General features: G+C 35.7%; 1 protein-coding gene across 1 annotated transcript; it reads left to right on the top strand.

Annotated features, from left to right (window-relative positions):
- Positions 1–544: 544 nt before the first annotated feature.
- WDR88 (WD repeat domain 88) lies at positions 545–17,625 on the top strand (the record flags this gene model as incomplete). Its single annotated transcript, XM_010086040.1, has 12 exons — positions 545–655; positions 3,896–3,984; positions 5,832–5,895; positions 6,373–6,511; positions 7,441–7,570; positions 10,009–10,193; positions 11,321–11,403; positions 13,459–13,527; positions 13,914–14,006; positions 15,501–15,590; positions 16,397–16,479; positions 17,483–17,625. Coding segments are annotated over 12 exons (1,279 nt in total), but the record flags the coding sequence as incomplete, so codon positions are not given.
- Between the last annotated feature and the right edge of the window lie 514 nt (positions 17,626–18,139).

Below are 18,139 nucleotides of genomic sequence, written 5' to 3'. Positions count from 1 at the left end.
CGGGGGTGGGACAGCGCCCTGTGCCGTTCCATGTGGTGAATGCACGTGGCAGCTGGGTTTTTGTTAGCTCTGTTCTCACAAACATATGATTGACCGTCGTGGCCAGCCTCCCAAAGGAACGAAGAAAAGCCTTTTCAAAGTATCTTTTACAACATTTGTAACGGTCTTGGCTAAAACGTGTTGCCTGAGAGCTTGATGTGCTGCCCTTCGGGCCAGAATCGAGGGGACAAGCGCTGGAAAGCCTCGAGAGAGCCTGCATGAGATGTGGAGATAAATAACACTCATGAGAGGAGGAAGAATTGGGAAACCAAACCAAACCTCCTTTCCCTCCAGAAAAACAGAAGTAAAATCCACATCCATCAACCTTCTTCACCAGATTTGGTAAATATGCTGCAAGCCAGTACCAAGGAAAGGATGTTCTCAGACAAGTGGAACTTTAAATACTCTGCTCCAGCTCTTGCTTTCATACTCCCCCTCGTGGACTAAGCTGTCAAAAATAATTCCAATGAAAAATATTCCTAAACTTCGTTCTCTTCCTTTACAGATCCAATTTAAAGTTCTGAGAGGCCACAGTGATACAGTCAGCTCCTGCCATTTTTGCTTTGAGGACACAAAAATACTTTCATGCTCTTATGATAGAACAGTGAAGCTCTGGGTATGTTATGAATGCAACAACGACAATTTAAAAAAAATAAAGCTGAAATCAAACAAGGAATGTTATACAGGCATGAAGATTGAACCGTCAAGGGGCTTTCTGAAGATATTTTACTGAAGTTCAAAGACAGCAACTGTAAATGTTTTTGCAGTCACAAATAGTAAACCTCCTATTTCATACTTCAAATGTTCTTTGACATTAAAGGGTGACCTGTGTAAGCATATGAGCTTGAATCGGAGCTCTGGTTTATTAATGTTTTAAAACTGTAAGCTGATAAACAAAGCTTACTCCTTTTCTCCTCAAAGTTCCTTTTTCTGAGTTGTTTATGTGTATGACTTTGGGGAGAAGAAGGTAGGGATCACACAGTTGTTATCAGCATGGCCATGGTGTTTTCATACTTGATCAACACTTGCTTTTCCCTTTTATTTAAACTTGATATGCACCCTTTTATTTTCTTGCTGCTCCAAGTTTTGTGTAGTTAGCTGGGGTTTCTCTAAAATTCCAGCGACTCTGAGCAGAGTAACAGTGAGATCTGAACTGGGGAATTGTACAGATTGTGGGTGATCAAATCTAAATTTAGTCTAACAGATAGCTTGGAGACATAACTGTGTGAGCCCTTGAATTGTATGCAAGCCAATGACAATGTAGCTGTGCTAAATAGATTGCAGGCATTGAGATCTGGCATATATTAAAAAATCATGATTTGATTCAAAATCAAATTGATTGGTGGTGAGTTATCCTAATGCCTTAATATGATACAAATACAGATGGAATAATTTTATAATGGATTTTAAGTTTTGACTTCTTACCAGTGCAGTACTAGGTTTCTACCATAATCCAAACCTTTTTTCAAATGTACTCCATTTGAACCCCAAAAGTGTAAAAAGTACAGGCAATGTTCAGGTGAGCACCATTATGTTATCTAAGAACTGTGGACGGCTTGATCCAAGAGATCAGGAAGTCTAGGATGAAAAGAGTCCCATCTTTTAGTGATCAGTTCTCAGGTAAAGAAATGTGGAGATCTCTAGGCAAGTACTGTGGACAGGAGAAATAAAAATAAGTGGATCTCACTGTGTTAGTCATGACATTTACAGTTTAATAACTGTCAGATTGACGGTTCCAAACTTCCCTGCTTTGTCTGAACTCAGAACTGGATAGCGAAATGTTATTCGGTTGTCTTACATGTAAGTAAACTGAAATCCAGATGCAAAAATAAGAAGATAATCCATTAATGTTTTTAAGCACAGTAGATATGTTAGTGTTGCTTTTGCTGGAAGGGCTGTAATGTGCCACTTGCCTGAGTGTGGAAGGATTAATCTGCCTAAGAAATACAAATAATTTTTATCTATGGTAGATTTATTCAACACTTGCTGAGTGATACTTATTTTTCAGAATCTGTCTCAAAGTACTGGGAACTTTTCAATAGCAAGATTATATTCACTTGGTTTGATAAGCTTAATTTTGTCTGGACAAGCCTAATTTCTTCCTCTGCAGGAACAGCTGAAGCAATTAGAATTCAGGAGACTACGGAGGACTTGGTCACAAAGGGCTAGGCCACCCCTGACATTTTATCTTTTTTTCCTTTGAAAGAGTAGATATCAAATGATTGAGTGTACTGAGAAAGCATTTGAAGTTCCTCTTGAGAACTGGCACTACCTCACTGACAGTCCACGCATCTTTTGGAAAACAAAGGTTAATAGGGTGCACAGCAAACAAAGGCTAGATAAGTCTAGAAGAGCAGTTGTGACTGCAAGGTTTTTTTGACTCAGAAAAATAGAACAAGAACATATGGTAATTTTGATCTATTTTTTCTTCTGTCTTAGAGACACGTCTAATGATTCTGGTGTTAGGCTTTCAGTGCATTGAGACACATTCAGAAAATAAGTGAAAAAGTGAAAAATAAATTTACTTTCACTCCAGTTTTGTGTGTTATCGAGAGCTGCCAAGTTAGCAGGGTAGCTCCTTCAAGTGAAGGTCCTTGTAAGGAAGCAGCTCGAGATCTGAGACTTGACAGTTGATGTTAAAAAGGGGAGGAGATTTTATTCTCATATTGAAGACAAATGAAAGAACACATATGCAGTGAAGGGAGTTTGTCTGCTTCCAGACTGACTCTGAAACATTTTGGTACATAGGCAAACAAAACTCAAACTGAAATAACTGGGTTAGTCATGGAAATAGAAGGTTATTTACCTAGATGAAGGTATGATGACTGATCGTGTGAGACTGGCCTGTGAGTTACTCTGCATGTCAGCAGTCCTGGGTGTTTTTTTTTTGTTGTTGTTGTTTTGATGTTTACAGTCAGGCACTGTGATGCATTTGTAAAACTTTATTCATATTTTTGTTTGCATTGCTGAAGAACCTCAAGGCTTTACTCATGCGTTAGGACTGCGCTATGCTTTGAACATAATACACGTATGACAAAAGGTCTCCTCCTGAAGTCACTTAAACTCTGTGTAAACACACTAAGTGTATAGAAGATGATGGAGTAATACAAATGAACTAGTAATGCAGAATAGGTTGCCATCTCAGCACTTCAGCAAGCTGTTGATTGCTGTTGTAAGAATCACAAAACAGAAATTTAAGAGGGATTTTGTATTATGAGAGAGATTTCCAGTTATTTATAGATGACTTCTTCAAAACATGAAGGACAGCAAGGGGGAACTCATACATTTAGAAAATCTAACAATTGAGTGGCAAAGGAAGGCAGATAATGTCTGGGGATAAATGACAAAGAGCTTTGTATTTGAATGACATAATGCAGACAGTAAGGGGAAATTTGTGGAAGAGCATTGCTCGTGGATACAAGCAGAGGAGGCTCCATTTGTGAAGATGAAGAAAATGATGTTACAATAATTGATACAGGAATGGCAGGTCTTGAGAGTGTGAGTTTTAACTATCTGAATGAAAATGGAAAGCAATATTTTAGTTTAAATAGAAAGACTTGCCAGGATTTAGGTATAGCATGGTTGTGAGAGTCTAATGAGAACTATTTTCGGTAAATTTCTGGTGAAAACTATTGTGGTGGGAAGGAAAATATGAGTTTGGGTGTGATAGGTGAAGAGCTCTGTTTCAGTCAGTCTTGAAAAGAAGGAATAGAGGGTCTGAGACTGTGCGAATAACTAAAGTAAGACTAACTTTACTGATTGAACAAGTTTTGTTTTCCCTTACTTTGCGACGCATTGTATTTTTTTATAATTTAGCAGAGCACTTCCTAATCAAACTCATTTGGATTTATTCAAGGATGTTGAGAAAGGTTTTCCTATTCAAGTTTTTGAAGAAGAACACACCGCCCCAATTTCCGAGTGCAACTTGACTCCTGATGACAGAAGGTGACCATTTTCTATCTTAATTTATTTATTTAAAAAAAAATTATGGTTTTTGCCATTTCAAGGTTCAATTTCAGTGCATGTGGAAATACCTAGTACAAAATTTAGAACAAATAAGTTACTTTTTTCAGTCCTTCCTATAGTTTCCTGACTTCTACTGCATCAAAGTCAAACTTATTTTGCTTAGTTTTGTGCTCCATGGTAAGTCATTCTGTTACAATTTTGTCTTACGTCTCCCTTCCTCCATACACTCCTACTTCTCTCCATTCTTGCACTTTCATTTATGCTGTCCATAGTCTGCTAGCAGACTGGTTACTGCCAGACTCCTTCAATCACATGCACTACCGTCAATCTCACTTTGTTCTCACCTACAATTTGTACGGGAGCTCTTAAATACTTTTCTGTTTTGCATATAACATCTGCTGAATTAAACAGGAATCTTTTTATTGTCTTAAATGCGTATTGGAAGTCTGATTATAGCCTCTTTTAGAGCAAAGGACTGGTCTAATACTGTTTTTTGAGTTATATGGGTCTGGAAGTCTATCTTTGCCATATGATCTGAAAGGGGTATATAAATATATATTACTTGTATAAAAGAACAACATTGAATTAGCCAAGGGTCAGGGGTTCATCTGTTAGTGAGATTTATACCTTCGTGAAAGTTCTTTTCTGTCTGTATTGCTTATTAATATTTCATAGCCTTTCCATTAAGCCTGTCTTGTCAATTAAAGAAGAAATGCATCTTAATCCAGTGTCAATCTGTGGATGTAATAATTAAAACAGCTGTAGCATATATTAAATTCAGTTGAGTAGGTCATGCGGTGCCTCCAGCAGTACTTTTCGTGGCATATTTTATCATTAAGTCATAGTTTAAATCATTTTTTATCAGATTGTAGAGTTGACTGGTTAGTTTTTTGATCACTGAATATTACACGTGCTACACTGCTTATAGCAATTGTGTATATTTTTGAAACTTGCTAAACAGTGAGCAAAATACCATTGTGTACAGCCTTGGAAATGACTTTCCAATAAAAAATTCTACCAGTTCATAAACCTCACGTAGTCTTTTGTGTTACGTCTTTCCGTTTAGGAGCAGAGATTGTGTTTGTGGCAAGAAATATACACATATGGAAAAAATAAAAATATTTTAATAATATAGTTATATTTTTAGTTGTTAGAATGTTAATACATCGAGTTTATTGGGCAAAATGTTTATAAAGTGACAGTTTATGAAATTTATAGAAATAAAAAGCCACAATGGTAACTAAATTCTGTTGTTATATCCAGTGACATTCAATATAAATATTACTTTAGATATTTGGGAATATTTTAATAAAACTTTTGAGGGAGATATTTTTACCTCCCACTTAATGGAATCCTGCCAGTTTTAGTAAACTTTATTGAATAGCTTTGTTGTCTAATGTGGCATTGTGTTTGCGCAGAGCAGCGTTTGTGGAAGAGGGTTACCCAGCAATGCAACTGCTGAAAATCCAAAAAACCCTATTGACAAGAACCCTTCACGTTCACTAAAGAAAAGACATCATAATGGCTTTAAAATTATTCTAACACTGGAAATAATTAAATATCTTGTAATGGATTAAATGAAATTGAGTTGACTGCTTGCACTGAAGATTACATACGTGACATTTTTATTATAGTTTATTTTTGAAATATAAGTAATCATTTTTCAACTAAGCTATGCAATAATTGTTGCTGTAGCCTTTAAAATTATTTTGAATTAGTGGGTTTGAGGATGTCAAATAATTGTCAGAACTAAATGTTGTAATTTATTTTTTAAATGCCTTCTTTTAAGTGAAAAGTTTGATTGCTGTTTTTGTTAACATTTTTAGAGTGGTAACATCGTCATATGATCACACTGTCAAGGCTTGGGATATGGAAACAGGAAAAATGCTTGTATGTATCCTTTGGAATGCATCTTGCAGAAGGCACCACTGTAAAATTCAGATTCATTGCTTTGCTATTGATAAATAAGAAAATAAACGTTCTTTGTTAGCACAATACAATGTAGTTATGGTAGGTAGGCTTGGTTTCTAGTCCTAGTTTTGGTTATGATAATTGCTTGATCCTGGGTAAGTCTTTTGATGAGTTATTTCAGACACAAATGGGTATGATGATAATCACCTGTCTCAGAACATACATTTTAGGTTGATTAAATTAACATTTTAGGATTTGAGCAGCCTTGTCTGATTTTTAGTTTACTGCTAATGCGAAAATAGAAAAATTGAATATAAAGACATGTATCAGCTTCCACCAAAACAAAATAGTATCAAAAGCCTTCTTTCTGAACCTGGTTACGTGTTACAGAGTGTCTGCTGTGAAACTCTCTGTAAACCTCAAGCATGTTTCTAAAACCTTTTATTTTCTCTTTAGTGGACAGTTGAACATGAAGGCATTGTAACTTCATGTAATATTTCTTGTGATGGCAGATATGTGGTATCTGCTTCAGACAGAGAAAATACCATATGTGTCCTTGATGCAATAAGTGCAACCATAGTGGCACATATCCAAGGTAAGACTTAGAACTTTTACATCTTGTTTATGCAGCTCTTGAATTTTTTTATTTCTTATAAAAAATTGAGAAAATTTATCAGTTCAGTTCAGTTCAAATTGCCTTACTTGAGAAAGGCATAAGAAACTTACCTGTCAGACATTAAACCCAGTATTTTTCAGAATAGGCTTACAGAAATGAGATAATGGGCCAAAATTAGACCAACTGATTCTTTTTTGAAGCATAATTACCTTTGAAAGTAATTTCAGTAGTGAGACCTCCATCCCATGAAGCTTCCACTCAGGACTGCAGGTCAGGGAGTTTGCCATTCCTGCAGAATCAGCTTCTAAATACATGAGCAGTCTTACAAATGTTAAATTAGCATATGGTTAATGTGCTGCTGTGAATCAGAGCCTGATTGTAAAATCATCTGAGTTTAAAAATAAAAAGTGCAACAAACGGATCCTAATAGCTTCATTAGAACTGTCTCTGTTAGGCGACGCTATCAGGACATATTTTGTTTACATTATTTTAATAAAGCAATTTGCATTCTTAGGGTATAATTACTAAGTGCTTCCTAAGAGTCTGAGTAGTTAACTGTCATTGGCATTATGGGGTCATGCTTCTGGACTTATTTTCAGGAATGGAGCAGAGAAATAAGTTACTACAGGGCAGCTTGTGAATTTACATTAACCGTATGTGTTGAGTGCCTGGGTACAGGTTCCTATTTCGCACTCTCTTCTGTAACTATAAGGCCTCTCCTCTTTTTCATTGAGAGACAAATGAGGAGGTGTCCCAGACAGTGAAATAGTGATTCTGAAATAACAGTGGTTTGGAAGTAGACTGACACATAGATGCCATAGGTAGTTCTGCCTTTCAGACCTGTGTTCTGAGATCCAGATGTAATTATTCAAAATAACTAATAGTCTCACTTGATGGTTTTTTTATAGGTCATCACAAAAGTACAATCACAAGATGTTGTTTTGACCCTGATAACCAAAGAGTGACTTCAGTATCATATGATAAGACCATAAAACTATGGGATCTGAGAACACGATCCACCTCAATTACAATCAATGAGTAAGAAACAATACTATAGTTAATTATACACAACATTATTTGCAACTTTTACAATTATCAATGAGATTTATGCTAAGATTTGTACTAGAGAAAAGGAACAATAATTTTTGAACTAAATAAAGTAACATGCAAAGAAATTACATATGTAAAAAGTATTAATAAAATCGTCCACTCAAGCTTCCTCCTGTAAATAATTGAAAAATTGTATTTTGATGACTGTAAGCATTTCTAGTGCTATTTTTTTAGAGCTTCTGGGTTCTTGGGTATATGTAGAAGCAGAAGATAGCATATGCAGTAAGGTACTGCAGTGTAAACTTCTAATGGCTGTTAATTAGGAAAAATGTATAATCATTGACAAATGAGAAGATAAAATATTACTTAGAATAGTGAAGTCTTTAAAAACATTATGGAGTGAAGCAAAAATAATAACAGAGGAAAAGAAGAAAATATGTCTAGATATTGGGAATTGATAATTAATCATGAGTTCTTACAGAATATTTTGTGATAATTAGGTTTTGCACTGCACCCAGATCACCTTAGCCCTTCATAAAATTTGTGGGCCTCAAAGCAGCCACAGCATGTTCTACTCAGCCCCTCAAGAGCTCCAGTGAAGACCTTATAGACTTCCAAACAATTTTAAGCTGCAGCTTAAGCTCACATGTTTCTGTTTAGATCCACTTCAGAATGGAGATCAGATTATTCCCTTGTTTTCATCTATGTTTTTATATATATCCAAGAACTTCTATTATACCTTCAGAATAATCTTTCCAGTAGATCAAACCAGCCTTATTAATTTAATATTTAATTATTATTTCCTACTTTACTGATCATTTTTCTTGTTGATCTCTGAGATTGTTCCAGTTGGCCCACATTTTTCTTGACTTATATGGCCCCATAATGTAAACAGTATTCCCTGTAAACTGAAAAAATAGAAACGAATTATTCTTACATGCTTCTCTGTTGGTGTGCCTCTGTTCATACATGCTGGGATGATGAGATTTGCTTTTTTTTTGACAGCATGATGGTGGAGAGGAGTCAGTGTTTGTTGCATCCTTTTTTTTTTTTGCAGAACTGTGATGTAGTCCATTTTTCCCTCCCCTTATCTGTGCAGTTGTTTATTTGTATGTTACTACAGAAGGTCAGACTTGACAAAATTGACCTGATCGGGCAGCACGTGTATTAGATAATCAATTAAACACTGTAACACTTCTACAAACATTCTACACTTCTACAGCATTGTTTCCTATAGAGACTGTTACAGCCCTTGTATCTTCTTGATAATTTCTTTAATTTGTGAAGGTAATTTTGAATTTTAATCTTATCCCTCGTATAACTGTGGACCCAGTACTTTTTATCTCCTTAGCTGCATTGTTAATGGAAGTATGAAATAGGACTGGAATCAGGACAGAGGCTGTGGAGCCCAGTTCAGGGTGTACTTTCATTTTCATCGTGAACCAATTGTGGCCACTCTCTGAGTGCAGAGATTGTTTTTCCAGATGATTTTTCTTTATATGCTTTTGGAGAAGGTCACGCCCTGTGCCAGAAGCCTTGCTCCGTGTGATCTCCTGAGCCTTCACACGCTGAACTCTTATGTCTCTCACTGAAGGCAGTAATACAGTGAAAACATTATGTCAATGTGGGATATTGTTATAATTTTAAGAAGGAAGTATGCAACAATAGAGATGTGAAATCAACTGTTAAAAATATAAATGGCTTTAAATAAACTCAACCAATTTAACTTTGAATTCTTAAAACAATAATAAGAGAGAGAGTCTGCCTTTAAACACTGTAATAAAATTGTCTTTGAGAGATTAAGAATTACTTTGGATGGGAAATTCAATCTGGAACATTGTAATGTTTCTGTTAAATTGCAGTGACTACAGCATTGTTTCCTGTAAGAAATGCTCATAATCCTTTCCCCACTGCAGATTTCAGGAAGCACTAGAGTCCTCACCCAGTTCGGGAACATCCAGATTTCTTTTCTGATGGGTATCACTGCTTCTAAAATTAGACTTTAATCTGAATTGTTGAATCTTTAGTGTTTTTCCTCTGAATGTTTGAGTTGAAATTTACATGTAGGGATAGATGCGTGTTATTTATTTAATGAAAAATGGGTGGCTTTTTTTTGTAATTTAGTAAAATGTGGTGTGTTGTAGCTGCTGAACAAAAAAAAAAATAGCGGGTCACTTGTCACTTAACAGCTAGGGTTCAATCCTGCAAAATTACCTATTTCTATAAGGGACTGAAGCCCGTGCTGGCTGTGAGGTTATAAGCAGCTCCAGAGACTTTACAGAACTGTCCATGTGGTTGAAATTCAGAATATGCTTCTGATGCTTTACTGAATAGAGACAAAGTGCTCAATGTTGCGGGAGGCTCTTCGAGAGATTTGTAATGGTTACAAAAGCTCACTCTTCCTGTGTTTTTCATCTGTGTTTCAGGGGACACAGCAATGCTATCTCAGATTGTTGCTTTACCTCTGATGGTCGTTACTTGTGCACAGCATCCTGGGACAGAAGCTTAAAAATATGGGATATAAAGACAGGAGAATTTCAGTGTCCTGAACCCGTTTGCTTGAACCAAGGACATGAGGGTTCTGTTAGTTCCTGCCTTTTTAGTCAAGATGGTGAGTTATCTTAATACTAGTCCATGATTTATCTCAATATCTATATATAGGACATCTCAGATAAAGCACAAGTGACCCCTCTCATCATATAGGTAATTAATTCATAATTTCTAAGATTTAGTTGTGAGAAAATGATGTCCCTGTAAATAAGTAAATTGAAGTTGATGGTCTGTGTTCTGTCTTAACCAGGCAATTGGAACACCTGCTTAATTGATATAACCATCAAGAGGTATAATAAAAGGATCATAATAAAGTGAAAGCACAATTCTATGTTAGAAGATTAACTTAGCACTTGCAGATATTCTCATAACATTAGTTATTTGAAAAAACACATTCAGTAAATACTCTACTGGCCTGTAATAATTAGGGAAATGTGTATGTGTTTGTTAGTACCCACAAAAGTAATGTTACTTCTCAGCCCAAACAACATATGCTAGTAATGTACTTCTGAAAAACTTCATGAACAGCATGAAATTAGTGTTACTGCAAAGTGCTACTGCCCTGAAGCAGCTTCTCTTTGCTGGGAAGGACTAATATGAATTTCTGTACATTGTGATCTAATTGGCCATTTTCTTTTGCAACTTCACATCTGAATACTGCAGTAAAGATGACTCCTGAACTGCTGTCAGCAGGTTAATCTGCAGTTATACCCAAAGAGTGCCTTCTGCGTGAGGCAACTCAAATAAATAAATAGCAACTCTGTGGGGAAAAATGAATCTGTGGCTTGAAGACATGCAAATGCAAATAGGTCTGTGAATACTGGAATCTGAAAGCATGCTTTCCACACTGAACTCTACTTTTTTGTTTTTATTCACAGTTGACCTAACAATTCTGAAAGTAGTCTCTATATTTTAATTTTTAAACAGGGTATCTCATTAATTTTCCAAGTCAACAAAATTTGCATGTGTGTTTTTTCCAGCCAGTTGTATGTTTGCTAAATTTATGTATTAACAAAATTAAGAACATTGACAACAAGTAGCCGAAAGGAACTTCTATGATCTTGTTAAGACATGACTAATAGCTCATTATTTAATTTTTTTAATGAAGTCTGACTCACTAGAAGGAGCCTCTTTTAGTTGCCTGTATGATAAAGCAAAGATAAAATGTATTCTGATTTTACATTTCAGCATCACTTGTTGTGTCTGGTGGATATGACAAAACTGTAGCTATATGGGATACAGATGCAGCCTATAAAAAGCTAAGCTTAAAGGTACGGAGCTCTTATTTGGTCACTAGTTTGATGGGAAGGTGTAAAATGTATTGCTGGTTTAAAAGCATTGTGTATTTCATTATCTGACAAATAGCCTTGCCCATCCTTTTTAGATACAGGCAGGAATATGTCCTGTATTTGTGTGATTTAATTTCCTAGGACACTATATTCTTATACAATTAGCTACAAGGACATTGCGCTTGTCAAGTCAGTTGTTAATAAGCTATTACATTTCTCTTTTTATGAACAAGCTCATTTAAGGATTACATTGGATGGAGTTGGATGTATGTTTTAGGAGAGAGTTTCTTCCAGGAAGTAACAAGAGCCTGGATAGTGCAGATATTAAGTTTACATTACTGTGTATAGTGATGGGGATGTGGTCCAACAAGTTACAGCACTTTTTAGGATGGATGATTCTGTAAAAGAGGTAGCTATTCAGTATTTACCTATCCCTGCTTAGAGGAATAGGCCTCCTCTTTTCTGCCATATCCATGGCAATACTACCTAAAATTTGAGGCAGTAAGTAATAACTGCATAAAGTTTTTTAAAAGTCCAACTCTCATTAGGGTTTTTGTGTGCCATCATGACTTTATTTTTTGCAGACATACCATATTATATTACGATACCTTTCATTCATTTCTTATTTTTGTGGAAACAAGCTGCAAGACTTGAACTAATGATCAGACATGGGTCAAAGAAAAGGATTAACAGTATTCATAAAGTTATGTGCCTGGATTTTGCAAATATTAATTTCATAGAAGTCAGACAATGTCAGAGTTCAGATTTGCAACCTTGGCTCTTTCCTGTCTTATGAAAATATCATTTTAATGGATTTTTTACTTACTGCATATGCTATTCAAGGCTTAGTTAAAACACTCATGAACAAACCCACCTGGAAGATCTCAGACAAGACCACTTCCCTTCAAAATCTTGGGCTTAAAAATAGCTTTCAACTGCTGCCACATTCAAGATGGCATCTTCATGTAGGAGAACTCATAAGCCTGTGCCTCACACCCGTTATCTTAAATGTAAGCTTACGTATTGATTAAACCTTTTGAGCAGTAACAGTACCTATTCTCCAGCAGCATCGGTGCTTTGAATAATACAGGTACTGCAAATTTCCTAGTTCACAGCAATCACTGTAAGTAACTCAGTTTCCAATAAAAAAGAAGGTATCTGTTTAAATGCTAATATCTTTGTAACTATGGAGAATTCCAGTTTAGAATCCCTGCCTTGGTGCAGTTGCATTCTGGGCTCATAACTAAATTTAAAAACACCTTTTAAAGATTTTGATATAAAAAACATGTTGTATGTATGCATAAAGAGACTATTTCTCTGTGCTGGAAAAATGTATATTCGTCTTTTTATTGTATTTCTCAGGTGTGGCACTTGTCTATCAAAATGACACCATGTCTTCCTAAACTCTAAGAATTTTATCTGTTAATATCATTCATGTTGAATCACCTCCCTAGCTGGAGTAAATAATTCATGTTAGATTTTAACCTGTTTCTGTTCTTATGCCAACTCAGTGCTTTTAACCTCACATCAGCTGTGCTGGTGTTGTCAGAACGAGGATATCCGATACAGCTGCTTCACCTGGCCTGCTTTCAGGACTTGTTTCCTTCCCTTACAATGGGAGGAGGCTGCTGTATGTTCTCATAGCTCTTCTCTCCATTGTTGCATGATAAACAGCCTCAAGATTGTATAGGTAATGAGTGTTAGAAGTCAACTCTCTCTTTACAATTCTTTATTAAACTCTCTAAAAATAGAAAAGACCTATGCCTAAATGGAGCTTAAACCCATGATAACTGTGTAGCTGTCATTCTTCTGAGTGCTACAGCTGGTGGTCTGCTTCCCAGAGATGGTCACAGCCCTGTTTTCAGGTGTAGGTCGGAAAGTATGAACGTTTTTCCTTGACTGGACGTGAGGCAATCTGTATAAGAATTTTCTCACTGCATTTCAAAATGGATTCATGGTACAAATAGTTGGGTTTGTTTTTTTAAATAATAATAAATGTTTTCCCTCATGTTATAGTTACTTTTTGCTTTACTGTAGGGTCATTGGGACTGGGTGATGGATGTTGGGATTAGCAAAAACAACCAATGGATTCTTTCAGCATCAAAGGTAATCAGTAGTTCCTGACGTGGTTTCAGGAGCTAATTTATAAGTGGATGTGAAGATTTCATCCCCTGTTTTCAGCTTTTTTTGTGTGTGAAATTTAACAATAGTGGAATTACTCATAAAAGTGATAAGTTGTAATCAGTATTTACCTCAAGTAATTACAGAAAATATTTAAAATAATTTGATAAGTATGTTTATTTTTGGTTATTTTAAAATGTGCAGGCAGTTTAGGATTGCTCAAGATTGTTTCCAAAGACAGGATACCTAAATATGAGGGAGTTTATTGAGAAGGCTCATCTGATGAAATGAGATTTCATCCTTACAGAAATGATGTAAATCACTCTTCTGGTAATGTGCAAATATATAAAAATAATTGCATTTTTTCTCAGGATTTTACTTTGATATTGTGGAATATTGAAAAGATGGATCATATTCCTTCAGTGACAGACATCAGAAAAGCAAGAGGCTCAAAAATTGCTCAGGTTCTATCACTTTTTGACTTTTTGTTTTTTAACCACACCTCATCCTTTATTCAGAAAGAAAATTTCAGGGTTAAAGGAAAGCTGTCAGATTTTCTAGGCTGCAAACACAAATTGATTGTGTTTGTTCTCTATTTGCAAAGATTGTCAAATCTTTTTTTGGAAGTGGGATGTAGTAATAACAGTTATTTTCTTAAATTGACTTTGGTTAAGGACACCAGTTTTCATATACAGATGCATTTTTGTTTTTAGAAAACATAGCCACATATGTGTACATTTAAAAATAAACATAATTTGGTTTTCTCCACCTGATGCTTCTGTAGAGTAATTGGCAGTTTATCTGGGAGTATTACTAAACCAAGGCAGGTAATATTGATGTGCTCCTGGACATAAATCAGCTTTTATGAATTCTGAGGAGTGTCTTGTTAAAGCTGAGACTGTATGTATTCTGACTTCTAAAACGTGAATTATAAATAGATGTTAGGAAAGAAGAACATTAACAAGCTTAATGCTATTGAAACATGCTTGTTGTTACAGTGCCTCAATTGTGTTGGTAGGGGATTTGCAAGATGTTTTGTGTATTTTTTCTCCTTGTCAATAACCATTAAGTGAAACTACATTAAAAAGAACTAACTTTTAAAAATTATTTATATAATATTATTATCAGACTTTCTTGTTGCATAGAAGGTATTAAAAAGCAGTGTTCAGCTTTTTAAGCTATTAAATTTGATAGAGAAAATGTGTACATTCCTAAAAGTATCAATTAACAGAAATTTGAGAATGTGTTTAAAATAGGTACAGTAAATGGGTTTTTTTGGTGCATTTTAGCAATACTTAAAGCATACCAAACAATTAGAAAAATGTCTCAAACTTTTGGTACATAGTTTCACAAGTAGTGAATTGGGAATGAACCAGTGTTATGCTGACTCTGATAGAAGTGGATTAAACTTCCTCAGTATGCGTGTAGTCAGCAGAAAACTTCTGTGCTGACTACGGTGGGTTAATATTTCATCTAAAATTCTTTTTATGTATCAATCTTCCTTTCTTTTTAAATTTTTTCTTTCTACATGTCTCCTTTAGTGAGATAATGGTCAGGTGAAAAAAAAAAAAAAAAAGTAAACAGAAAAAGCCTCAAACCACCTATTGGTTATCCCCAAGACGGAACAGCTAAAAACTGAATACCCATCAAGCCACCCAAAAAAGTAAAGTGTGGCACTGTGTTAGTTGGAAAAGAAAAAAAAAAAAAAAATCAGAGTTCACATAAAGTATATTTTTATTCAGGAAAAAAAAAAAACCTCCAGACCATTCATCACAGGAATGAATTTTGAGCAGCACTATCTCTGTCTCTAAGTTTACAACAGCTATATGCACTCAGTGCGTCTCAAAAATCAGGCCTAGATGTATGTGTCTATATAGAGCTGTACCGTCATGAGTGAAATCATTCATATCTGTCACAGATGATTAACTGAAATGCCTTTTTTTATATACTTACACCAGTGTGAAGAATGTGAAAAACCATTCTTATGCCTGCAATGTAGTGACTCTGAAACGATATCCAAGTGTGCATTCTGTCGTCTGTCTTCTCCAGTGAGAAAAAAATTGCCATGGCAGTCTTCTTTTTCTCCTGATCTTTAAATTAATCTAGCAGTCTTGGGATGTTAACACATTTAAGTATAAACTGAATGTCTGTACATCTTTCTGTAATACGTGTGTAAAACAAGACTTTCCTTTAACCTTGCTCTGCCATAGTATTCAGTATGAAGAATAATAAAATACATTGTACTAATCCATTAAACAGCTGTGATCTATCAGGTTAAGAAGGAAATCCCAAGGACTAGAAATCTTATTTATGCTGCATGGTACTAGAGAATAAAATCACTTACTTGTCCTTTGGGGAAATTTTAAACAATTTTAAATTAATACACTAGTTCCAAGTTCAATTTACTAAAGAAAATATGTGGATATGTAAATTATTGACAGGTTTCCTTCTATTCTTTAGATAAACTGTTCTTCTTTACTATGGCAAACAAAGAATCTTTGCTGTCAGGGGACATCAGAAAGAGTTCTGTGAGTAAAACCATGAATAAGAGCGTGAACTTTTTTCTAACTTGTTGCCATACCCCTTACAAAAATTTTGTAAAGGAGCTTTCAGGCATTAAGAGTAAGTTATGGCTCATATCTGACATGACTCATCACAAGTTAATTCTGTGTAATAAAGGCTCCCTCCAACAAGGTGTTTTTTCTACCCTTTAATAGGAGCGACCCTGAGAGGATTATATCTATTCAGTTTATGTGAGAATGTCAATTAATAAAAGATTAAATGTTTCAAAATGTTTGGAAGCCTTATTCTTAAAAAAAGTGGTTTCATGTTTTTCAACATTTCTTTCTAAAAGGAACTTAAAGTGGGGAAAATAGTTGGAACTGGGCATGTGACAGACTGGAATGCAGTTAAGCTGTGGAATATAAAGAAATCCAAGTAGGTCGATTTTTTTTTTTCCCTTGTTTAAATTATGTGTTTTGTGGAGCAACAATTATGCTTGAATCCAAGGTTAAATGAAAAATATTTCTAGGGAATAGTATGTTCTGTACTGACTTACGGCTTTGAATAAGTATTAGGTGATAAATGGTATTATTTTCCAGCATTCCTTTCCCCTCTTTACTCCTTAATCAAATACTGTTTTGTTACGGAGGCTAAAAGAAAATGCTGTGTCTGTGCCCCTCATTTTTTTTTTTAAACAGATCACATAAACTATGCATGTTTTATAGCTGAATTAATTTGGCTTTAATGTAGTTAGTAATACTGAACTAATTTCTGTATGTTAGAAAAGATTAGTCCTGAAATAATTAACGTTATGTTAGAATTGAAAGTGTTATTTCTTTCTTTACCCTTTTCAGACTGAAAAATCAAAGCTCCAAATTTTTTTTCCACTGAAACAGGAAAAAAAGCAGTTTTTCTATAGAGGCTTGGTTCATTTTGCATTAGTAATGTGAATAGGTTGGAAATTTTCTTTTGAATGAATCCTCTCTCTGTTTCCCAAGTTGAGAAAAACAAGGAAAAATGAATTCTTACTTTCTGATTTTAGTAAAATCAGTAAGCTTTATTACTTATTGCTGTTTTCTGTCCATTACCATCACCTGTTTAGTGCTGGGTGCCATGTAAGTCAGCTTGTCTTCAGCCCTGAACTGATGTCACCTCCTGTAAGCCCATATTTGTATGCAGTGTAGGTTTTGTGAGTAATGTGATAATTATGGACAATTCATAAGCTGGAGCTTTATCTGCATTTTTCTGGCTCTTGTACCCCCGTAGTTGCACTAATTCACTCAGTCCCCGCTCTCACCTGATGGGAAAGTTGTAAGACTGTTTTAGACCAAGTCAGTATGGGTGCCTGTTTGTTATTTGAAGAATAACATCTATAGTTCGGCCGTAAATATGCTTGAGATGCCTGTTGAATTGCCAAAGCCATCTCTGTGCTTTGCAGATGCCGATTACACTCTGGGCATGTAATTGGTTCTGTTCATGAAGAAGATCCTTTCCCGGTAGCTGCAGGTTGTGGGCCAGGCTCCGGGTTCGTTTGTGGCCCATTCCTTGGCGCGGCACGTCCTCCGCCACTGCCCTGTGCAGGTGACAGGCTAAAGGGTGGTGCTGAAGGAAGGCGGTTCACTGGTGGCAGCTTCAGTTATTAGTAACTGCAGGTGACAGGCTAAAGGGTGGTGCTGAGGGAAGGCGGTTCACTGGTGGCAGCTTCAATTATTAGTAAAATTATAATTAGCTCCATAGAAAACTACACAAATCACTTTTCTGATTATTTAGCTTGTTCAAACGTGTGTGTTTGGTCAGGCACCCCAGTGTTATGTGTGTGTGCAGATCATAAAGCACATAAGCAGCTCTGCATATGCATATTGTGATTCAGTGTTTACATCATTATAGATTACTAATTGCAGCACGTAATTGAGGCTTGCTCCTCCCTCGGCATCTTCTGCTGTGAGCCTTGGGCAATGCAGACGCGGTGGGATAAGGCAGGCCTGCAGCCTAACCGTAAGCACTCTTGCCTAAATGTTGTTGTTTGGTTTTTTTTAAATGCTGACATGAGTGTATTTTCCTTCGGCCTTTACACGTGTTGTGCCACAACAAACGC

This window comes from Pterocles gutturalis, unplaced genomic scaffold (genome assembly GCF_000699245.1).
Source record: "Pterocles gutturalis isolate BGI_N339 unplaced genomic scaffold, ASM69924v1 scaffold43700, whole genome shotgun sequence".
NCBI classification, from domain to species: Eukaryota; Metazoa; Chordata; class Aves; order Pterocliformes; family Pteroclidae; genus Pterocles; species Pterocles gutturalis.
Note: the sequence above shows the minus strand (reverse complement) of the source record. Positions and strands in the feature narration are given on the sequence as shown.